Below are 25,383 nucleotides of genomic sequence, written 5' to 3' on the forward strand. Positions count from 1 at the left end.
TGTAGTTTTTTTTGCTATAGCTGTAATAAAAAAAAAAGATATAGGGTAAGAAGTGGGATGGTTTATGAAGTTGCCTCAATGTATGCCAAATGTTAAGTGGTGGTATATTAATTATTACAGTATAGGCTGTAAAAAATTAGCTCTGTCAAGCAGTTAGCATCTCTTTTTGTATACACAATTTGCCCAAATTTAATAAAGTGCTATGTAGGCATTTAGGGGAGACTCCAGTTATATTTATGCATATTTATATAAATTCATAAATAAAATAATACCTGCTGAAATGTGGAGGTGGTAAGTCAGCACAGAGACGCCACCTGAGTGATAGGAATTAATAATTGTTTCAGTTAGCAAGTGAAAATAACAGGCTGTAATCAAGGTCAAGAAACAACAAGTGTTTCAGTTTGATTCTGAAAAAACATTAAGAGTTACTACAGTACCTATTTTTGTAGACTACATGTGTTAATTTTACAATCTGATTATTTTTTTATTTAATGAATCCATTTTATATTTTACTGATGATGGTGAAAGGAAGAATAATTCCACTTTTACCATCTGCAATGTTGCATTAAAAGTATTTACATTATTTATTGATTTAGAAATGGTATTCTTGGTCTGTCAAGGCCAGGATCTGGAGCTGTCACAAATTACATTTCTTTATTTCTGTTTTGTTTGTGGCAGGAAAGAGGACTCTGACTTGATGTAAACATAGCAGAAAATTGCTTGTGTCTGCTGGACTTGTTTGACATGTTTTGGTGCATGTACAGTGCCTTGCGAAAGTACTCGGCCCCCTTGAACCTTTCAACCTCTTGCCACATTTCAGGCTTCAAACATAAAGATATAAAATTCAAATTTTTTGTGAAGAATCAACAAGTGGGACACAAACGTGAAGTGGAATGAAATTTATTGGATGTGTCAAACTTTTTTAACAAATAAAAAACTGAAAAGTGGGGCGTGCAATATTATTCGGCCCCCTTGCGTTAATAATTTGTAGCGCCAACCTTTGCTGCAATTACAGCTGCAAGTCGCTTGGGGTTTGTCTCTATCAGTTTTGCACATCGAGAGACTGAAATTCTTGCCGATTCTTCCTTACAAAACAGCTCGAGCTCAGTGAGGTTGGATGGAGAGCGTTCATGAACAGCAGTCTTCAGCTCTTTCCACAGATTCTCCATTGGATTCATGTCTGGACTTTGACTTGGCCATTCCAACACCTGGATACGTTTATTTGTGAACCATTCCATTGTAGATTTGGCTTTATGTTTTGGATCATTGTCTTGTTGGAAGATAAATCTCCGTCCCAGTCTCAGATCTCTTGCAGACTCCAACAGGTTGTCTTCCAGAATGGTCCTGTATTTGGTCCCATCCATCTTCCCATCAGTTTTGACCATCTTCCCTGTCCCTCCTTACGAAAAGCAGGCCCAAACCATGATGCTGCCACCACCATGTTTGACAGTGGGGATGATGTGTTCAGGGTGATGAGCTGTGTTGCTTTTACACCAAACATATCGTTTTGCATTGTGGCCAAACAGTTCGATTTTGGTTTCATCTGACCAGAGCACCTTCTTCCACATGTTTGGTGTGTCTCCCAGGTGGTTTGTGGCAAACCTTAAATGAGACTTTTTATGGATATCTTTGAGAAATGGCTTTCTTCTTGCCATTCTTCCATAAAGGCCAGATTTGTGCAGTGTACAACTGATTGTTGTCCTATGGACAGACTCTCCCACCTCAGCTGTAGATCTCTGCAGTTCATCCAGAGTGATCATGGACCTCTTGGCTGCATCTCTGACCAGTCTTCTCCTTGTTTGAGATGAAGGTTTAGAGGGACGGCCGGGTCTTGGTAGATTTACAGTGGTCTGATACTCCTTCCATTTCAATATGATTGCTTGCACAGTGCTCCTTGAGATGTGTAAAGCTTGGGAAATCTTTTTGTATCCAAATCCGACTTTAAACTTCTCCACAACAGTATCTTAGACCTGCCTGGTGTGTTTCTTGGTCTTCATGATGCTCTCTGCGCTTTGAACAGAACCCTGAGACTATCACAGAACAGGTGCATTTATACGGAGACTTGATTACACACAGGTGGATTCTATTTATCATCATCAGTCATTTGGGACAACATTGGATCATTCAGAGATCGTCACTGAACTTCTGGAGTGAGTTTGCTGCACTGAAAGTAAAGGGGCCGAATAATATTTTACTTTTCAGTTTTTTATTTGTTAAAAAAGTTTGACACATCCAATAAATTTCACTGGACTTCACGATTGTGTCCCACTTGTTGATTCTTCGAAAAAAAAGTAGAATTTTATATCTTTATGTCTGAAGCCTGAAATGTGGCAAGAGGTTGACCAGTTCAAGGGGGCCGAGTACTTTCGCAAGGCACTGTATTTATTGCAGTGTGCGGCATATATCGAATGCAGAAATTGCACAGAGAGCACACGCAAAAATAAAGTGGGGGCACCACTTTGTGAATTCTCTCCTCAGATTAGTTTCCTGGTGTAACAGTCAACAGGTTTAAGGACAGAGGGTTATATTTTTTGTTTTTTGTTTATGTAAAACAAATGGCCCTATAAATAAAAATTTACTTACTCTCTTACTTTAAACCTTTTTTAACCAGATACAAATATGTCAGTGTTCATTGAAGTTTTCAGAAAATTGCATTTGTAAATTAATAAAGTCTGTCGGTTTAATTTTTAGGGTTTCTACTCTTTAAAGTACCATAGCGTATTTTTTAACAGGCAGAAATTACCTAATAAAAAATAAAACAACACCTATTCCAACATTACCAAAATAGGTTCAATAATGGATTTCCGGTTTAATTTAGGACGCTGTTCTAACTTATATTTACTCCGTGTTTCTTCTTTTCAAAATGTTCACATTAATAGATTTCACAGACAAGGATCACTTAGAGTAGTTATTAAAATGGAGACTTCCCCCACTTCCACTTCCCCATTCACTGCTTGCTGTGGGAAAGGTTGAATTCCAACATAAAAAGTAATTACGTTCAGATGATGTAGCTTCTGTCTGATAATCCAACATTTTGTTTGAAGCATCCTAACACCTTTATATATAGGACACACTGTTTCACTACTCTTTCTAGGAGAAGTTTGATTTTGAGATCTCTTAAAGCAAGAAGGCCACCGACCCCCCAAACCACTATATCTTGCCCCCAACTCCTGTCAGCTTTGCGCTGAATGATCTATATGTACCCTGAATAATTTAGACTGTGACTTATGCATATTTTATGCTGCAGTGTCCTTTATTCCTTTATGGTGCAAGTGAAATACTACAGTCTTTCCCTCTATGCACCTCCTTTTCTGAATCACTGCTCTTTATTTGTAGGTAGGAACCAACTCAGCAGTAACACACTATAGCAGTGGAAATTCACACGAGGCTGGAATCTACTTTAAGCTTAAATTTAAGCTAAGTGTTACAAAAAACACTGTGAATGAAAGTGCAATTACTGAAGTGTTGCATTGTTTCCTTATATATTTATTTATTTAGCAAGATGAGTATGGCACAGATCTAATTTTTGAAGTATCCAATTGAAATTTACATCTGCAATAGATATTAGTGAACTAAATGTTGATCTTACATCATCATCATCAATAAATTTATCAATATGGTCAGTAAATGTGGTTTTTGAAATTACTTTATTTTTAGAAAAGCTCATTAATACTTAAAAAAATTGTTATACAATAATCCCAAGGTGAGGTATACGTTTCACCTGTTTACTACAAATCAAATACACTGTGTTTGCATGCATGAGACAACTTTAATGTCAAAGTTATTATTCAGGACATTCATCATTGTACTGGAAAAAACCAAATGTACTATAATCACTGAAAATCAGCGTGAATGTTACATAAGCGACCCAAATGTGCAATATTTCCCCTTCTGCTTTCTGGTAGACTGATTATTGTATGTGGGTCATAAAGGCATGAATTGTAGGTCAGTAAGACACAGCTGGCATATTACATTTCTTGCAACTATCTGGCTTGATTTAAATAATGCATTAATTGTCCTAGTGCATCTCAGTAAATTTCTTTATTTGCTAACCTATTTTAGTAATTCAGTTCAAAAAGAAAAATGTATGTAGATTCATTTCACGGAGTGATATATTTTAAGTGTTTTTCCTAATTTTGATAGTAAATTCACTTTCTTAAAAAATTTATTACATATAACCAATTAAAATAGGAACACTGCTTATGTGCTGTAAGGTACATGCATTCTATACTTGGCCAGACTCCTTTTGTATCAATGCAGCGAGGTATGTGGGAGATCAGCTATGGGTCTGCTGATGTATTAAAGAAACCCAAGTTGCTTTAATAAAACTTGTCTGCATTGGTGGGTTTGGTGTCTCTTGTGTCCTCTTGTGATACCATTTTCATTTTAGCAGGTATTGGTACTTTAGCAGTGTGGAGAGGTGATAAGTTTGACTGGAAAATAAATCCTAATTTCCACAATTTAGTTTCACAGGATTTTTGACCACTGAGCAACAGTCCAGTCGTTTTTCACCATAGTTTAGGTAGGATGCTTCTGACATATTCTATAGTTCAGAAGTGCTCTCAAGGCTGCTGTTATCCCTGTTGCTTATGTCAGCAGATTGATTAAACCAAACTTCATGTTTTAGCATGAAAAAAGATCTGACAGCTGTTTTGTAAGAAGGCTTTCAGAGCATGCAAGTTAATGTATATTCAGACAAGACTGCCAACTGTGTAAAATTTCAATCCCCCTGAAGGATGGTTAAAATTGTAACTTTTTTATTAGAAAGTTAGATACAATTACAGTGTTATAAACAATTCAGATGTTTTTTCTGCAATATCCCTGCTTTTATATTTGCCATCCTTCTTGGGTAGCTAAAAGATCTACCTCTGATTCCTCCAGATCGTCATTTTGTTTTTGACTTTCCAAATTATTTCCTCATGAGTTAATTACATTTTAGATCTGTCATGTTATTGGCATGAGTAACATTTTTATACTTTACGTAGGGAGGTTGCTGTTTGCCATGCTGATGTGATGTCTTCCTGTCTTGTGTTCAGTCATGTGTGCACAGGGATTACAGGCCAAGGATAAAACTGGATCCAGCGACCCATATGTCACAGTCCAGGTGGGGAAGACCAAACGCAGGACCAAAACCATCTTTGGCAACCTCAACCCTGTCTGGGATGAAAAGTTCCACTTGTGAGTGCTTTCTATAAATGTGACATTTCTTTGACCGGCTAATCCCCCAGCAGGATTAGGAATCAACTGTTTTAATGAATCTTAAGACATTTGTAAACAGGTTATTGCCTCTTACATGATTAACCAGCAGAGACATGTTGCATACCAGCTGTGGTTTTGGAATTATAATATATTATCTATTGGTATGCTGCTGTTGTTGCAGATTTGTGCTTATATTTCTTTTTCATCAATCACACTTCTTTTTAACACAAGCTGAGGACCTTGGAGAATACAAATGCAGCTCAGTAGATAATCTCGTGCACTGCAGAGATTGACTCCACACAGTGATATATTTCAAGCATTTATTTTTGAAAAATTTGATGGTTATGGCTTGTAGCTATTGAAAACCGAAAATACAGTTTCTCAGACATTTACAATATAACATAAAACCAATAAAAAGTTTTTTTAATACCGACATCATAGGAAATCAGTTTTTAACAAATTTAACAGCTGTTCAGGAGACGGTCACTGACAGCCTCTGCAACAGTGGTTCCCATATACAGTGCCTTGCGAAAGTACTCGGCCCCCTTGAACCTTTCAACCTCTTGCCACATTTCAGGCTTCAAACATAAAGATATAAAATTCTAATTTTTTGTGAAGAATCAACAACAATTGGGACACAATCGTGAAGTGGAATGAAATTTATTGGATGTGTCAAATGTTTTTAACAAATAAAAAACTGAAAAGTGAGGCATGCAATATTATTTGGCCCCCTTGTGTTAATACTTTGTAGCGCCACCCTTTGCTGCAATTACAGCTGCAAGTCGCTTGGGGTATGTCTCTATCAGTTTTGCATCGAGAGACTGAAATTCTTGCCCATTCTTCCTTGCAAAACAGCTCGAGCTCAGTGAGGTTGGATGGAGAGCGTTCATGAACAGCAGTCTTCAGCTCTTTCCACAGATTCTCGATTGGATTCAGGTCTGGACTTTGACTTGGCCATTCCAACAACTGGATACGTTTATTTGTGAACCATTCCATTGTATATTTGGCTTTATGATTTGGATCATTGTCTTGTTGGAAGATAAATATCTGTCCCAGTCTCAGATCTCTTGCAGACTCCAACAGGTTGTCTTCCAGAATGGTCTTGTATTTGGCCCCATCCATCTTCCCATCAATTTTGACCATCTTCCCTGTCCCTGCTGACGAAAAGCAGGCCCAAACCATGCTGCCACCACCATGTTTGACAGTGAGGATGGTGTGTTCAGGGTGATGAGCTGTGTTGCTTTTACACCAAACATATCGTTTTGCATTGTGGCCAAACAGTTCGATTTTGGTTTCATCTGACCAGAGCACCTTCTTCCACATGTTTGGTGTGTCTCCCAGGTGACTTGTGGCAAACTTTAAACTAGATTTGACTCCGGTACACTTTGCTCTTTGGTTTGTTTTTGCATTACAGAATATACATATTTACAATGTACAATATACACATATATAATAAAAAGGTGCATTTGCAACATCTGTATGCTGTTGTTTTGTACTCTATTGAATGTTCAACAGAGAAACATCCTGGGGGAAGAAACTGTCTCTGTGGCGGCTGGTTTTAGTAAACAGTGCTCTGTAGCGGCAGCCTGAAGGTAAAGCTCTGAACAGTTTATGTGCAGGGTATTTGGGGTCTGCAGAGATTTTAGCAGCTCTTTTCTTGACCCTAGACCTGTATAAGTCCTGGATGGAGGGAAGGTCAGCCCTGATTATTCTCTCTGCATTCCTGATTATACGCTGCAGTCTGCACCTGTCCTGTTTTGTGGATGAGCCAAACCGCACTGAGATGGACGAAGACAGGACAGACTGAATGATGGCAGTGTAGAAGATGACCAGCAGCTCCTGTGGAAGGTTGAACTTCTTGAGTTGCCTCAGGAAGTACAGTCTCTGCTGGGCCTTCTTTCGAACAGTGTCTATGTGTGAAGACCATCTCAGGTCCTCAGAGATGGTGGTTCCTAAGAACCTGAAGTGGTCCACGGCCGATATAGTGTTGTTGAGGATGGTGAGGGGGTGTATGGGGGTGGTGTTCTCCGAAGGTCCACCACCATTTCCACAGTCTTGAGTGGGTTCAGTTCAAGGTAGTTCTGACCGCACCAGTGTACCAGCCGATCCACCTGCTGTCTGTATGCAGACTCATCACCATCCTGGATCAGTCCAATGACAGTGGTGTCATCTGCAAACTTAAGGAGTTTCACGGACGAGTCCGATGAGGTGCAGTCATTTGTGTACAGAGAGAAGAGGAGTGGGGATAGAACACACCCCTGGGGGGTACCAGTACTTATTGATCTGGATCGGGAGAAGATGCTCCCCAGTCTCACCTGCTGCTGTCGGTCCGTCAGGAAGCTGTTTATCCACTGACAGGTGCAGGCTGGGATGTTGAGCTGAGTGAGCTTCTGGTGGAGGATGTCTGGTATGATGGTGTTGAAGACTGAGCTGAAGTCTACAAACAGGATCCAGGCATACGTCCCTGGGTGGTTGAGGTGTTGCAGGATGAAGTGTAGACTTAAGTTAACAGGATTATCTGCCGACCTGTTTGCTCGGTAAGCAAACTGCAGGGGGTCCAGCAGGGGGCCTGTGATGTCTTTCAGGTGCTGCAGCACCAGCTGCTCAAAGGATTTCATGACCACAGACGTCAGGGCTACAGGCCTGTAGTCATTTAATCCTACGATGGTGGGTTTCTTGGGCACCGGGATGATGGTGGATCGTTTGAGGCAGGAGGGGACCTCACATTTCTCCAGTGACTTGTTGAAGATCCTTGTGAAGATCAGAGCGAGTTGATTTGCACAGGCTTTCAGGCATGATGGGGAGACGTTATCAGGTCCTCCAGCTTTCTTTGTTTTCATGCGCTGAAAGAGCCTATTTACATCTTCCTCGGAGATCTTTAGTGCAGGCAGAGGATCTGAAGGTAGGGGGTTGGTTACTTTATGGGAGGAATTTGTTCCTGAATGGGATGTGGAGGAGATGGTTTGAGGTGTGAATGGCTTCTTGTCATGTCTGCAGTAGAAGCCATTCCGACGGTTGGCCAGGAGACGACTCTGTTCAGGAAGGGTGGAGGGGCTCCTATAGGCAGTCAGGTTTCTCAGACCAGTCCATACAGCTGAAGTGTCACCAGTAGAAAGGCTGTTCTTAAGCTTCTCACTGTAGCTTCTCTTAGCTGCTTTGATCTCTTTTGTTTGTTTGTTCCTGGCCTGCTTGTACCACGCCCAATCTCCACTGCTGTGAGCTTCTTCCTTTTCCCTGTGCAGATTCCTGAGGTGTGGAGTAAACCATGACTTGTTGTTCCCAAAGGTGCAGAAGGTCTTGGTCTGCACACACATGTCCTCACAGAAACTGATGTATGATGTCACCACATCAGTTAGTTGGTTTAAGTCAGTGGCTGAGGTTTCAAAAACAGTCCAGTCTGTGCATTCAAAGCAGGCCTGTAGCATCTGCTTTGATTCCTCAGTCCACTTCTTAACAGTGTGAACCTTGGGTTTGGAAGCTCTTAGTTTCTGTCTGTAGGTTGGGATGAGGTGGATTAGATATTGATCCGAAAAACCCAGAGCAGCCTTGGTAACAGCATGATATATATATATATATATATATATATATATATATATATATATATATATATATATATATATATATATATATATATATATATATATATATATATATATATGCGTCAGAGACACAGAGTATAAGGAGTGTGTTTTTGTTTAGCTTTTGTTAAGTTAGGTCATAGAAAGTAGGTTAGCAACAATGCAGGGACAGAAATCGCTCACAACGGGATCTAATAAAGTTAATGACATCAACTGTGAAAACTTACTATTATTGCCTTGTCTGTGGGGCGCCCCCTTGGATAATGATAGGGGAAACACTGCCCTCAGTCAAACATGTTAGCAAAAATAGAAGGTACAACAAATGATTATTAAATGAAACATATTTTATGTAATCTCTTCAACTTGATCGTTTAGTTCATAGACATTTTATTCTTTTGAGCTCAAATGAATCAAAATGATCACCCTGTTGCAGTGAAAGTGAATAAGTAATCTAAATAAATACGAAATCAACATAAATAATAAGCCTGCTTTTGTTATAATGAAAACTGGAGCTCTTTTGAATAAGTCTCCAATAAACAGACATTTAAACCTGTTGTACTTGGTTTTCATAATTTAACTGAGGTTTAATGAGACACCTGAGCTTGCTTTTCTTTGATAAGCTTAGATAGATCGGCAGAATGGAAACAGTTGTTACTTTTTTCTCTTTCCCAATAGCGGAGCGTCATGCAGGTGAACAACGACACCTCTGCTCTAGTCTTTCCCACCTGTAGTTGTTTCATTGTGCCCTTTTTTTGCTTTTGGTTGATAAAAGCTTGGTGTATTTTGCACCTAGGTCCTAATAAAGCATCACACAACCAAGAATTATCCTTACTAACTGATGATATTTACCTGTACTCGTACTCGTCGTCTTCCCAGGCCAGCTGAATGACATAGTCCCTCCAGCATGTCCTGGGACTCCTCCCGGTGGGACGTGACTGGAACACCTCCTGAGGCATCCGGTATAGATGCCCGGGCCACCTCAACTGGCTCCTCTCGATGTGGTAGAGCAGCAGCTTTACTCTTAGCTCCTCCCAGATGGCCACACCCTATCTCTAAGGGAGTGCCCGGCCACCCAACGGAGGAAGCTCATGTCAGCCGCTTGTATCCGGGATCTCGTTCTTTCAGTCATGATCCAAAGTTCATGGCCATAGGTGAGGGTAGAAACATAGACCGACTGGTAAATTGAAAGCTTCGCTTTTCGGCTCAGCTCTCTCTTCACCACAACAGTCTGGCACAGTGACCCCATTACTGCGGCAGCCGCACCAATCCGTCGGTTGATCTCCCTCTCCATTCTCCCCTCACTCGTGAACAATACCCCAAGATACTTGAACTCCTCCATCTGAGGCAGGAACTCCCCTCCAACCTGAAGAGGACAAGACACCCTTTTCCGATTGAGAACCGTGGTCTCGGACTTGGAGGAGCTGATCTTCATCCCAGCCGCTTCACAATCAGCTGCAAACCTCCTCAGTGCATCCTAGGTCTGGGCTAGAGGGGGCCAGCAGGACCACGTCATCTGCAAAAAGAATGGACGAAATGTAATGGCTAAAAATAATGGCTGTTCAGAGGCTGGATCTTTATTTATAAGCTTTATAAAAGGTTCACAAGCAACAGGGGATAACCACAGCCTTAAGAGGATTGTTAAGCAAAGCACAATCAAGACTTTGGGGAGATTCACATAGCATGGACTGTAGCTGGAATCAGTTTTTCAAGAGCCACAACACATGGATATATCCAGGACATAGTCTTCACAATCTTTGTGTTAAGCCACTCCTCAACCAAAGACCTTGCTTATGTAAGGAGAACAAGAACTAGATTGTTTCTCTGTCTACCAGGAAATTTTAGAGCACTTCTTGCTTCCTTCTGATGACAAACTTTATGGAGATGCTGATTTAATTTTCCAGCAGAACTTGACACCTGCCCACTGCTAAAGTACCAATACCTGCTTTATTCACCATAGTATCACTATGCTTGATTGGCCAGCGAAGTGGCCTGACCTGAACCCCACAAGGAAGATCAGAGACACCAGACCCAACAGTGCAGATGAGCTGAAGGCTGCTATTAAAGCAACCTGGGTTTCCTTAACACATCAGCAGAACCACAGGCTGATCCCCTCCTATCCACCCTGAGTTTTCACTTTCTAAATTAAATGAGTGAAATAAATGTTTCAAAAATATTGGCATTTATTGAGATACTATGTCTGCAGTAAACACATTGACATTATCAATACATTTTTCTGTTTTGTTCTTTAGTTATTCTCCACATAGCAACCCATGAAATTATGAGCTCTTCTAAATGGGTTGCTTGGTTTTCTTGCTCATCTAAAAGAAGATATATTTTATATAATAACTGGTTAGCAAGTTTCCAGGAAACAACTTCGAACATTTCCTTAGTCCTCTAATAAGAGGCTTTGGGTTCCCTTTCAGAAGGTTGCTATGGTTATCTTAACAGATGTTGCCAGTGTTGAGAGGAATGTGAACAGAAACATTAGAAAGCTGTAAGTAAAGGAAAACAATATATTCTTCCCAGGAGCTGCTTTATCAAGCCTTGCCTGTAAAAATCTTTTTTTTTCTTTTTAACTATATGCAGTTTATAATCTAAATCTCGAGGACAACTTTGATAAGTTTTGAATGTCTTCATCGTGGCTTTGTTTGCTGCTATTTCTTTTTTAAATTTAACGTATCATAACGATGAGCTCTTTCCCAGTACTTGCCTATTGGGTATTTCTCTTAAAAGACAGTGGAAGTATTTCATAATATCACTATGGCCGGTTTTTGTATTAATTAAATATTCATGTGAGGCTCCACAGCCTCTTATAATGCAGTTGGTCAGTAATACAGTGTCTGTTATAAGTAATACTTTGCTTGTATACTACAGAGATTTACTGAATGTTTGTGTTTGCAGACGAGGCTCCACACCTGTAAGGAGACATCCCTTTACTACAGGGATGTCGATTTATACAGCGATACATTACATTGCTTAGTAGAGACTCGTGCCCCAGTGCCACAGCAGCCTGTGCTTCCCCTAGAAAGAGATTAGTTCAAATAAACACCACAGATATTATTTCTGTGGGTGGCTCACACAACATGCCATTAGTAGAGAATGTAATCTGTTGGTTTCAATTCTAGAGCATAAGAGCTTGACCCCATCTCAGGTGGGTTGGACAGCTATGATTTCTTTACTGTGTTCAGAAGAGTAAAGTTTTACTTAGTCACACTTATATGAAAAGGTATAGTGATGGACATTTTACAGTTCATACCATTCTTTGCTAAAGTATTCATATCCTTTCAACATTTTTACATTTTGTCACAATCCAGTTTTAAACTTCAGTGTATTTAATTTGACTTTTTTGGGTGGATAGACCAACACAAAGTGCAACTTTTTAACAAATAAAAAGTTGACTCAAGTGACTGGAAAGTAGCTAGAGAGAACAATTTGTTGTTCACTCTTCAATCCTGTCTATTAGGAAGGACTGCTAAGAAGAGAGCTACTGTTGAAAGAAGTCCTATTTGCATTTGGCCTCAAGTCACACAGTGGACACAGTGAACGTGTGGAAGAAGGTGATCTGGTCAAGCAAGACCGATACTGCAAAAGGCTGTGTGGCAAAACACCAACACTGCAGATCACCCTGTACTTACCATGGACATGATGAATGTCGGTGGTGGCAGGATCGTGCTGTTGGGATATTTTGATTCATCAGTAAGGTTTACTGTTGCAACATGACAAAATGTGAAAAAGTTCAAGGAGTGTGAGTACTTTTACAAAACACTGCTGTTATTGTGATTTATCTCTCTGAAAATTTGGTACGTTTAGTTTGCTAAGCGAATAGAAAAACTAATGATGGTTGTTCTAACACTGTTATTGTTCTTTAAATGTTAGTAAGAGAAGTGGCAGTTAGTGTCTGAACCTTGTGATTTCGTTGTGACGAACTCTTTCTTTTGCTGAATACACCAACCTGAAAATATGATTTTCATTGCTGCTGTGTTTATGTTGCTGTGATTGTGATCGAGTTGACCTGGAAAAATCATCTTCCAACTTACAGCGAATGCCACAATGCTACTGACCGAATAAAGGTGCGTGTTTGGGATGAAGATGATGACATCAAGTCACGGGTGAAGCAACATTTCAAGCGTGAGTCAGATGACTTCCTGGGCCAGACCATCATCGAAGTCCGCACGCTCAGTGGAGAGATGGACGTTTGGTACAATCTGGGTATGTTCCCTTTTAACTTTATCAGCTCTAAACCAGTGATAAATACATGGGGCCTGATCTTCAAAGATTCTAAATTGCTTGTGCAAAAAAAAAAAAAAAATTGCACTTGCAATAAGTGGGCGTGGTGTGAACGATATGCAAAGATTGCGTACACAATAGATAACAGGTGCAAAAGCTGTTTGGGCCGTCCTATTTAAATGAGGAAATTGTTCTACTGGTTGTCACTATAGAGAGTGTCGGGGAGCAGGTGTAAAAGAAAGATGAAGTTCGAAGCCATTGAGTAAGAGGAAATAATAATAATAAAAAATATAATAATAATAATAAATTGCATTTATATAAGAATCTCAAATTGCTCCGAATCAACAGTAAAACATTTAAAAACATGAAAATTGTAAAAGCTACAGTGAAATATCAATTATAAAACCATGAAATATCAATTATAAAATCTAGAAAACTGTAACAACTGTTTTAAATTGAGGAAAATGACTTACTTGACCCATACATTGCAAACCAAGGTAGGCCCATACTAATTTAATAAAACATGAATGTGCTTGGGCTGCACGGTTGCGCAGTTGGGTTCGACTTCCGTTCTTGGGTTTGTCTGCATGGTGTTTGTATGTTCTCCCCGTCCAAGGGTGGGTTCTCTCTGGGCACTCCGGCTTCCTCCCACAGTCCAAAAACATGACTGTTAGGTGAACTGGTCTCTTTATATTGCCCTTAGGTATGAATGGGTGTGTGCATGGTTGTTTGTCCTGTATGTCTCTGTGTTGCCCTGCAATGAACTGGCGACCTGTCCAGGGTGTTCCCTGCCTCTCGCCCATAGACCTATGGAGATAGGCACCACCTGCCCCGTAAGGAAGAAAATGGATGGATGTAAAGAAAATGTAAAGAAAATGGATGGATGGAAAAATGTGCTTCGTACAGAGCCGTAACAGAACATTGTGGAGAAAAAAATTATATAATCTGTCTAGTGCACAAGGAGTGCACAGGACAGTTTTTTTATTATTTGTTTTTCCTTCCACTTCCCTTCAGCTCCATGATATTTTTTAGGTTGTGGTGGCTGTTAATGTTCAGTGTTGTTTATCAAATAACATGGCACAATATTTTTGCATGCCAGTTTGCACATGCCTTTCAAAAGTGCTAAATATAGATGCAAGAACAGCATCCGCAATCTGTTTCAAGTTTGATAAATTATATTGTGGCTGGTAAGCATATTTGCATATCCTCCTACCATATATTGGTGAGTTTGGTTCATTAACATATGTTTTACAAATTCAAGAAGACAAACTCACTAAAACGTTTGCGCCCGCACTTCAATTGGATTTGCACCTGGTTGGTAGATCAGCTTTGCACACGTAATCCAGTTTGTACATGTTTTTGTACACACAAACCTTTAGAAGATCATGTCCGTAGTGTTCTGATGAAATGATTGCTTCGCATTATATTGTCATGATGCATGTGAACCTAATAAAACTGTAAAACTCAATACTAATAACTGACATTTTGATTTTTTCTATTAACTTAAGGCACTCAAAGTTTACAACCACAACCGTGGGTGTAGTGGCCTAAGTCCGTCTCTTTGATGTGAGGGAACCGTGATTAAATCCCAGTTGCATCTGGCCAGGCATCGAGCGTAAAAACTTTGTCATGTCTGTGAAAAGGAAAAATATAAAAAACTACAGCTTTTCAACCTGCTAAACCAAGCTCTGAAGCAGAGCTGAAAATCAGAATTCTTTTTTCTAAGGTATATTGCTGTTGCTATGTGATGTCACTTTGGAGAAATAATCCTATTGCTAGCATGTCTGACACAGAGTTCGATTTTGCTTCAGAGGTAAACATAAAAACCGTCCAGCTGTACCTGTTTGAACCTGTCTCGGAGCCAGCTTGAGACAATGCTCATTAAAGTACATGTGATGCTGGATAAATCGGTAATTATCGGCAAATGCAATGCAGGGTCAGCATTCGGGGTTTACCGCTAACTTCATCCTGGGTAATGCTGGTCTGCTTTACCTGTTCCATGTGCGCATATCCGCACCAGGCTCCCACTGTCTGGTTAGTAAATGAGCCATAACCCCAGTTACAGTCCTGTTCGAGAAGCTCAGCATAGCTGTTCGGGTAATGAACAAGGCAGGCTGACGGCCCTGCACTGAACAGCTGTTCGGGACTTTTCCAGAATGGACAAGTTGCCGCTCTGACCCCGCCTGCTGTACCGTTGTGTGTGCGTAAATGACCTTTTTTGTCCCCTCTTTTTCTTATGAGTCATTATCAGGTTTAGTGAAGCTGACAGTAATTATATGGAATACAATAGAAATAAACGTGTTCATTTTTTGATATTGGTTTGAAATCTAATTACATATTTTCAACATAGCCTACATGCTAGCCCACGTTTTGTTTTTCTGTGCATTATTTTGCCTCGTGATGTTGCTAAAAAAGGTCATATCATTGCCCCTGCAGAAGGTCCCACCATTGCCTCAGTGTTTTTGCCCAGAATACTTTCAGCACAATGAAATATTGATGGCACTGCGTCCTCCTTCAGCTAGAGCCTTTTGGAAAAGGCAGACTCTTCGAAATGGTCTGAGCAGAGCTTGCTATGCTGAGTTGGTTTCCAGTCTTACCTCCTCACAGCATCCACCCAAATCTTTCGCCTTCATGGTTCTTTTGGAAAACTATAAAGGCTGGTAGTTGACCCTGCTCTATTTGTGCACCCAAAAGCCACGCAATATCCCATTTTAAATCAAAAAAGTAAATATGGACCACTTAAAAAAATATAAAATAATAAGCTTTTTATATAAATATAAGCTGCTTCTACCAGGGAATCCAAACCAAGAGTGCACTGAAGGCTGTGTTGTTCGACAACAATTACCTCACGCTTTGCTTTGCCTCCTTCAAGAGTTTGGGAGGGACATTCAAACTCGTTTTGGCCCTGTTTACAAAAATATTTAGAAATTTTATGGAGATTCATAGTCCATGTAACATTTACTATTAAATATATAGTTATTTGACAAACTAAAGTAGTCTTCATATGACCTTAAAAATTCACAATCATCCAGAGCTGTACTGTCTAATAATTAATTTTAAATCAGTGATTTGAAAAATAGATTTTTTTTATTTAATAAAAAAAGTTTATAAATCAAAAAAAGCATTTTGATATTTCAAAAGTTAACAGAAGAAAGTTGTCTTGTAAAAGTCAAATAGGAAATTTGATTAATTGTGTAAACATTCAAATTTGAGAAACAAAAATCAGAGAATGTTAGGTGAAAAGGTTGAAAAACATTGTGATGTTGTACTTATCACAGAAAAATGTTGAAAAATTGTTGCCTTGCAGCAAGAAGGTGCTGGGTTCGACTGCTGGAGATAGGCACCAGATCCCTCGTGACCCACTATGGAAGAAGCGGTATAGAAGATGAATGAATGAATGAATCATCAAAAAGTAAATTTCTTTTAGGTAATTTAGGTAGAAAAGTGAAAACCATATATAGATTAAGACTTCACATGTGGATTTATTTCAAGTCTTTATTTCTGTTAAATTTAATGCATTTAGCATACAGGTAATGAAACCCAAAATTCAGTTTCTATGAAAACTAGAATTACCTAAGACCAACAACAACAACAAAAAAAGAAAAAAAAATTAATACAGAAATTTATCTAAAACTTCTTAGTCTTTTTACATGGTCTATTCAATCATAAGTAAAGGTGATTTGACAGTTGACAAGTAGACAGTCAGTGACACCCTCCATACAGAAAATATCAATACTAAAGAAGCTGGTTATTTGTGAGTGCTGTATACAAGCATGGTAGGTTAAATGGAAAGAAAAAAAGTATAAAAGGGTATCCAAGCAACAGGGACAACCTCAGCCTTCGGTGATTGTAAAAGAAAAAACTTGGAAAATATACTCTTAAAATATATCCACTTGTGGGTAAATAATCTATATAATATGAGCAATGAGCTACACTTAGTTGAATAAATACATTTTCCAGTGATATAATTTATTGAGATGCAACAATATTCAGCATCGCTGTTCGGGTATCAAATGTTGCTTTGTACCACTTCTTCTCTTGTACATGAAATTGAATGAGGTTAAATAATATCATAATAAATTCTCTCACTTCCATTAAAGTACTATGACTGGCGGTTGTCTCTTTGTTTGCCTCTTTAGCTAACAGGAAGCAATTTGTGGTAATAGTGACCCCTGCCCACCACTGCTGCTCTGTGTCTTTTTAAATGTTAAGAGTGAATGTTTAAACAGGACAGTGCTGTTATGGGTGCCCAACCCTTCTACTGCCCTCCTCTCTAAGCCTCCTGACCTCCTCTTCAGTCTGGAGCTTTTGCATTTGTAGTGCTATTCACTGTCACTTTGCCATGCTATTATTTTTCACTTTCCTGTCTCTTGACTAACCATCTTTAAAGGAAATTTAACCCATTTGGCAAGCAAAAGATCAAAGGATTGTTTCAAGCCTCCACAGTTGTGGTGTTGTTATCTCTGAGACCTATATGTATTCAGTCTTTCATTTTGTGCATTTGTTTGTGTTCTCTTTTTTTGTTATACTGTGGGTCTGTTCCATGCAGTTTTTTTTATTGACCATTTGTCAAATTGCACCTACCAGGAGGACATTTGATAAAAAAGGTTGACAGCTGATGTATTATAATTATATCATTTAATATTGAATGAAATAAAAATTCAGTCGTTTAAGTGTTGTCCTGTGAAAATCCATCCAATAAGGCATTGGTATTAGGACAACAGAAAAAAGGTTAATCAAGCTCTAGCATTACTGAACAGCAAAACTCTGCAAACAGATGGAATAAATTCACACATTTCTTAAAATACAAGAATTTATTAACAAAAATAAGTCAACTCAAAGTCAAACATATTTCAGTCTACAAACTCTATCTTACTATCCTAGTACTACCCAACTAAAATACCACACAAAATGAAAGAATAAGGAATACCAACTATATACAATATGAACAAGTGAATCAAAGATTGTTTAAAACCATAATCAAAAGAGTGATGCAACATTACCATTTATTGTTATTTATGTATGAGAACCAAGGATTATCTTGAAGAATCTGGAAATGAAGTTATGTTAGTCTTGGAACTAACTTTGCCAATAATTGGTATACCTTCAAACAACCATTCAGTGCAAGACCAGATAAAACATTATTTTAATTTTAATGAGGGCTGCACGGTGGCGCAGTTGGTAGCACTGTTGCCTTGCAGCAAGAAGCTCCTGTGTTTGACTCCCAGCCGGGGGTCTTTCTGCATGGAGTTTGCATGTTCTCCCCGTGCATGCGTGGGTTCCCTCCTGGTACTCCAACTTCCTCCACAGTCCAAAAATATCACTGTTAGGTTAAGTGGTTTCTCTAAATTGCTCTTAGGTGTGAATGAGTGTGTGCATGGTTGTTTGTCTTGTATGTGTCTGTGTTGCCCTGCGATGTACAGGCGACCTGTCCATGGTCCACTGCGCCTCTCGCCCATAGGCTGCTGGAGACAGGCACCAGCTTCCCCGCGACTCACTATGGAAGAAGTGGTAGACAATTACTGTTTTGTGTTTTTATCTGTGGTGTTTTCTGTTATGCTTCTGTTTAAATGAACGTTTAAACTTTTTTAGGCCCATGTGGGAAGCTGGTGCTTTTGCCTCTTCACCCTTTCCTCCTTATGCAGTTTTGGTAGTTTCATGCCCAATGTTTTTGGGTATGAATTGTTACTCTGTACTATGGGACATTTCGTACTAACCATACATCAATTTGTGCTTGCCAAGGGATGTTTTATACATCCCTTAACAGCTGATGCCTTAAAGTAGTTTTGTAATTTGTAATTTGGCTTCATTAAATATTATCTAGAGTAAGAAGACCATCTAAAATTATTCTGGTTTGATCAGAGATCATATCATATTAAAGAATTCAACTGGCTCAATTGGCAAATAGAGCCAAAAGAAAGAAAAACTGTGTGCAATACAAAATGAAAGTAACTTTTGTAAATACTTTATTAAAATGAAAAAAAAAAACATTTCTTGTTTAGACTACATGGGTATGAAGAGAAGTAGGAAAGGAAGAAATAGCAATGCAAAGGGACAAAAGTAGTGCACTAATTGGTGAAAGGGTGACTTGACCTAAAGCTGTCCCTGTTATGTTTTGTTATATTTTATTTTGTGTAGAATTAAAAGAATACATTGATTTAAGTTTGAATTAGGAACAGCACCACTGGTTGATTTGAAATGGACACCTTAACTTAATAAGATCCTTGTGATTTTGTGTATCTTGAGAGTATTTCAAGTAAGATTCCTTGTCTTTCTCATGTGTAACAGATAAGAGAACTGATAAATCTGCAGTATCTGGTGCCATCAGACTAAAGATCAGTGTTGAAATGAAAGGAGAGGAGAATGTGGCTCCTCCTCATGGCCAGTACACTTGTTTACATGAGGTAAGTAGCAGAGGTGATAGTGTTTCTGTCAAATTCAGCACAGTCTCTGATCCCATCATTGTCGTAGCTAGGCATGGGGCGATATGAGATTCTCATTGTATGAGAATCTCCAGCAAAAGTATCATGGCATTTACACCAAAATGTAAAATAAAGCTTTATGGCATAATAGAACTGCTTTCTTTTAAACATTAAAACAACAATTATCAAAATAATATCTTGATTATTAAAGTCATAATTATATCTAGCATATTATGTACATTATTTATTATTGATACATATTGGCACTATATAAATAAAACTGAACTGAATAGACATTAGCAAATTATACACATATGCCAACTAATTTACATTGTTTTAAATAAAGTTTCAACAGTATGAAATATCTTTTTGTTTTCTCCACAAAATATTTCTGAATAAATTAGTCTTTCTTGGGAAATAAGGGAAAGATGTAGCAGCGTTCTTTTCAGCCATCTGACTGGCAGTGCACAGGAAAAGGTGGGGCATTTTTGCTGTTTTGAAACTATAGCATTTAAAAACCTTGGTATTCCTTTTAAACGGTCATGTCCCATGACTATGTGCAGCCTAGCATTATTCTTGCAGACGTCAGCCATGATATTAATCGATTACCAGCTTGAACACACCGCTGCAGAAAGATCTCTTTTAAATCTGATCTTTTTGTCTCCTGTATTACTCAACAGAACCTGTTCCACTATCTGACTGAAGTAAAGAACAGCGGTGTGGTGAAGATACCGCAGGTGAAAGGGGACGACGCATGGAAGGTCTACTTTGATGATGTGTCTCAGGAGATAGTGGATGAATTTGCCATGAGATACGGGGTGGAGTCCATCTATCAGGCTATGACGTTAGTACCTCCCTGATCTATAGCCTTTTACCTCATCAATCTGTCACTGTCTTATTGGGCAGAGTTGAGGGGAGAATCGGATGTTAGAAGGAGGGCTGAAGGAACAGAAGAGTTGTAAAAATGTCTCAGCAGAATTGGAGCCAGGAAGACAATCGAGCTCCTCCGTCTGTTTGATTGATAACTTGTTGGTTAGAGGGGAAAAACCTAACCAGCCTTGGTCACATTGATCACAGGCACCCGTTAACATCCTTGTTTCACCCTCAGGTTGTTTCTCTGATCAAGTGTTACCTTGGCCTTCCATAAATGTTGATTTTTCACTTCTCAGACAGAAAGAGACATGAAAAAGATCTTAAAATTAAATATTGATTGCTGACATGTAATGATTTTGTTCCATACTTTAAAACATTTGCCTCTGGGATTTCTAATATGGTCGATGTAAATGTATTCTTTGTATCTAAATATCATTTTGACCCATTAGTCATGTATGCTTTAGTCATGTATAGTAATTCAGAAGCAATCTTTTCCAATGAGACCATTGATTGGCTGTGAGCATTTGGCCATTTCCCTGGAGGTTTGCACTGTTTGTTCAGTTGCACCACTGCGGGATCACATGTTTTTTTCCACTATTTGGATACTTGAAGGATGCTTTAGGTCATTCAAATGGTAATAGTTAGTGTTGATATCCTTCATTGTGATTGTTGATTTGTAGTCTTGATTTCAATGCTTAGGTTTCTGTTTTAGTTTTGACTCTGTTGAGAGTACAAAATAGAAGTATTATATTTTTGTTGGCAGTTTTTTTTTACCTACTTCAAATCAACTTTGCATTTGTATACAAACTTTCTGAAAGTTAAGCTTTTGACTTTCTAATTTTCAGCAGTGGCGCCTGCAGCTGTACGGCTGTGCGCAATGTGTGTTCCTTGAGATTTTGCTTTGATAAAAAAAAAAAATCTATTATTATAATTATTTGACTTTTATTGATTTCTTACCAAAATTGTGAATGAAATAAAATAAGAAATGGTCTTTTGTGTCAAAACGTTCTGTATGTACAACTGTATGTGTCTGTAAAGGTGAGAGCACATGCGTCCTAAACTAAAATTTAATTGGTTAGTTTACTTTTGTTTATCTGGCTGGTGGCGCCTTTTCTCCCAAAATGTACATACAATAGTAAAAGAGTATGCCAGTGTCCACTGCCTCAGCAGAGCAGATCTTCAGCATGCTGAGGGGCTTTAAATATTATATACGCAACACGTTGTCGGACACCAGGCTCACTGCTCTGGCCCTGATGAACATTCACCCCAAAATAAACATCAGCAGTGAGAAGGTGTTAATGTAGTTTGATGCGACAGACAGGAGGAGAGTTCACTTTGAATAGAAAGGCTTGGTTTTCCTTTTTTATCATTTAGTGTAATTACAAACAAATAAACATATGTATGTAGGCATACGTATGTATGTATGTGTGTATCGCATTGTGTGTGTTGGGCCATGTATGGACTAGATGCGCCATGCGCATCACGTTCCTATGGCATTTTTTTGGTGGGTCAGGACCAAACCTTCAGGTGTGTGGTGCAATGTTGGTGTTTTTGAATCCCATGTGCATTGCGCACAGGTGGCCTGTATTTGTGTGGGTCAGGTGTAATGTTTGGTTTTGTGCGCCAGGCGCATGATGTGTGTCAGGGTTGTGGTTGGGTTTGAGTGGGTCAAGTGCGATGATGGTTTTGTGCGTACCTTCCGATAAAATCCTGCAGGCGCCCCTGATTTACTTGTTAAATATAACTTTGTCATCTTAATTTAGTATTTTTGAGTGTGGGACTCATGCTTTTACACCCCTTCTAGCTTAGCTGAGCTGGAAGTACAAATCACAGAGCAAACAAATGTCAACAGTGCATTTCTAAAAAAAAAAAAAAAAATCAACAAAAGATGCAATGAAGGAACAAAAATACAATTTTAAGATGTAAATATAATGTAAGGCCTTGTTTTGAAAATATAGATGTAATTAAAAATAATTAGATTTCTTAGTTTTTGAGACCTTGTGGAAACCATGTCAGTTGTAATTTCCAGCCTTCAGTGCAAATCACAATTCAGTTTGTGATGAAGCCTACAAATGTTCAGGATTTTTAACAGGATCAGTATTAAAGTTTTCACCATCTCAGCCCATGCCAGGCAAACACATGTTAACTTTTTGAATCGATGCCACTTTATTATTATATATTAATTCACAGATAAGATTATCCTTGTTGTATTTCCATGTTTAATAACATACATTAAAAGGCAGACCCAGTCAATTCATGCTTCCTGAAAAAAAAAATGACATGATGTTAAAACTCTATATCGTAACGTTTTCTGCTCTGATAAAATAAATGGTATATAAAAATACCAAGCATAAGCACAATCAGCTGTTCAAAAACTACAGGGACATAGCATGTGTTTTCATTAACTACACAAATAGTTATAGTAGTCTTTAGATTAATTATAAATTGCAATTATATATAACATTAAAAGTTACACTTCTTACAATAGTTTTAAAATGACAATGACAAAAGAATACGTTTAGGTACTCATGCTGATTTACTGACTGTTGATTCAAGTAATTCAGTCAGAAATAACTACTATTGTTGGGATTTTTGTGTGAGCTTTAAAATCCAAAATCAGCCTTAAACTACACCTTTCAACCTCTCATTCTCCTGAATGACAATCTCACTTCATTGGCAGTACCAGTCGCTGATTTTGTAATCTGTAACCATGAAAGGTTCCACTCAAATCTTAATAACAATGTTGTTATTAGTCCTAATAGACTTTAAGAAATTTGCTTTAAATGTAGAAACATGGAGTGCTTATCTAGCCAAAATTGACTAAAGATGTTGCCTTAGCAAGTTTAAAAAGCCTTGTGTACTTAACAATGTTTCTGAGTTTTATTACCTGTTTCCCATTAGGCCCTGAGCATATTTGATTCTCCTCACACCAGCTCCTTCATCAATCTCCCTGCTTTCCTCATAGGGCCATCATGTCATTGGCTTTCCTGTTTTAAAATCTCTAATCCTTCACAATAAATAAATTATCTTTTTAATAGCCACGAGAAATGAGTGGAGCTGCTGCTACATAAGTAGGAATATACAGGGGTTGGACAATGAAACTGAAACACCTGTCATTTTAATGTGGGAGGTTTCATGGCTAAATTGGACCAGCCTGGTAGACAGTCTTCATTAATTGCACATTGCACCAGTAAGAGCAGAGTGTGAAGGTTCAATTAGCAGGGTAAGAGCACAGTTTTGCTCAAAATATTGAAATGCACACAACATTATGGGTGACATACCAGAGTTCAAATGAGGACAAATTGTTGGTGTACGTCTTGCTGGCGCATCTGTGACCAAGACAGCAAGTCTTTGTGATGTATCAAGAGCCATGGTATCCAGGGTAATGTCAGCATACCACCAGGAAGGACGAACCACATCCAACAGGATTAACTGTGGACGCAAGAGGAAGCTGTCTGAAAGGGATGTTCGGGTGCTAACCCGGATTGTATCCAAAAAACACAAAACCACGGTTGCCCAAGTCATGGCAGAATTAAATGTGCACCTCAACTCTCCTGTTTCCTCCAGAACTGTCCATTGGGAGCTCCACAGGGTCAATATACATGGCTGGGCTGCTATAGCCAAACCATTGGTCACTCATGCCAATGCCAAACGTCGGTTTCAATGGTGCAAGGAGTGCAAATCTTGGGCTGTGGACAATGTGAAACATGTATTGTTCTCTGATGAGTCCACCTTTACTGTTTTCCCCACATCCAAGAGAGTTATGGTGTGGAGAAGCCCCAAAGAAGCGTACCACCCAGACTGTTGCATGCCCAGAGTGAAGCATGGGGGTGGATCAGTGATGGTTTGGGCTGCCATATCATGGCATTCCCTTGGCCCAATACTTGTGCTAGATGGGCACGTCACTGCCAAGGACTACCGAACCATTCTTGAGGACCATGTGCATCCAATGGTTCAAACATTGTATCCTGAAGGCGGTGTCGTGTATCAGGATGACAATGCACCAATACACACAGCAAGACTGGTGAAAGATTGGTTTGATGAACATGAAAGTGAAGTTGAACATCTCCCATGTCCTGCACAGTCACCAGATCTAAATATTATTGAGCCACTTTGGGGTGTTTTGGAGGAGCGAGTCAGGAAACGTTTTCCTCCACCAGTATCACGTAGTGACCTGGCCACTATCCTGCAAGAAGAATGGCTTAAAATCCCTCTGACCACTGTGCAGGACTTGTATATGTCATTCCCAAGATTAATTGACGCTGTACTGGCCGCAAAAGGAGGCCCTACACCATACTAATAAATTTTTGTGGTCTAAAACCAGGTGTTTCAATTTCATTGTCCAACCCCTGTAGCTATGTTCAACAAAAAAGCAGCCCAATATCACTAAACAGAACAATCTCAAATTTGGTTTATAATTTACTAATTTACTATATATCTAGTCCAGGGTGTACCCCGCCTCCCGCCCGTAGACTGCTGGAGATAAATTTTCACTTATTGCAGGGGGATTATGACGTAGAAAAAAAGGTTAATTCCCAAATAGCATGCAAGCCCAATTCAAGAACAGTTCAGATAGAGTGTTCTGGGCATGTGGACAGATTAATAGAGTTGTTCTTTCAAGCAAGCACATAGGCCTGTTCAGAAACAGTCCAGCTATGGCAAGGATTATTACATCTTGCAGCTGGCCAGGTCAGGTTACAATGCTAATACAACTAAACATTAGGTCAGTGAGTCACTGAAAATATTAGTCTTAATATTTAAGTTTGTAAGTAACACACAAAGAAGACAAACATCCTTCAACCCTTATTCCTTTACTTTCTGTAGAGTGAGAACAGATTTGATACATTTATATTCTTATATCATGATTTGTAATAGAATGTGCAATGTTCCCAGTGTAGAAATTGAAGCTAATACATGAATTTATTCACTTTTAAACACATGACTTCTCTTTTAAACACAAGTGCACATCATCAGTGTTGCTGCTTCAGTACGGCACTTTTTCAAGGAGAAGTTTGTTTCAGTATGATATTCAGTGTGTTGCACCATGTGAGGAATTTTTTGCTTCTTTAAGTCCAGAGAGGCGA

General features: G+C 38.9%; 1 protein-coding gene across 3 annotated transcripts in view; it reads left to right on the top strand.

The window, feature by feature from the left end:
• Positions 1–25,383, top strand: part of LOC124866813 (protein unc-13 homolog C-like) — a 188,194-nt gene that overhangs the window by 45,423 nt on the left and 117,388 nt on the right. For all 3 annotated transcript variants that reach the window (XM_047362769.1, XM_047362770.1, XM_047362772.1), the window contains 4 exons: positions 5,037–5,178; positions 12,817–12,986; positions 19,293–19,408; positions 20,107–20,270. In XM_047362769.1, coding sequence (XP_047218725.1) covers positions 5,037–5,178; positions 12,817–12,986; positions 19,293–19,408; positions 20,107–20,270 — 592 coding nt within the window. The remainder of the gene's footprint in view (positions 1–5,036; positions 5,179–12,816; positions 12,987–19,292; positions 19,409–20,106; positions 20,271–25,383) is intronic.

The sequence above is a fragment of the Girardinichthys multiradiatus genome, chromosome 4 (genome assembly GCF_021462225.1).
Source record: "Girardinichthys multiradiatus isolate DD_20200921_A chromosome 4, DD_fGirMul_XY1, whole genome shotgun sequence".
NCBI classification, from domain to species: domain Eukaryota; kingdom Metazoa; phylum Chordata; class Actinopteri; order Cyprinodontiformes; family Goodeidae; genus Girardinichthys; species Girardinichthys multiradiatus.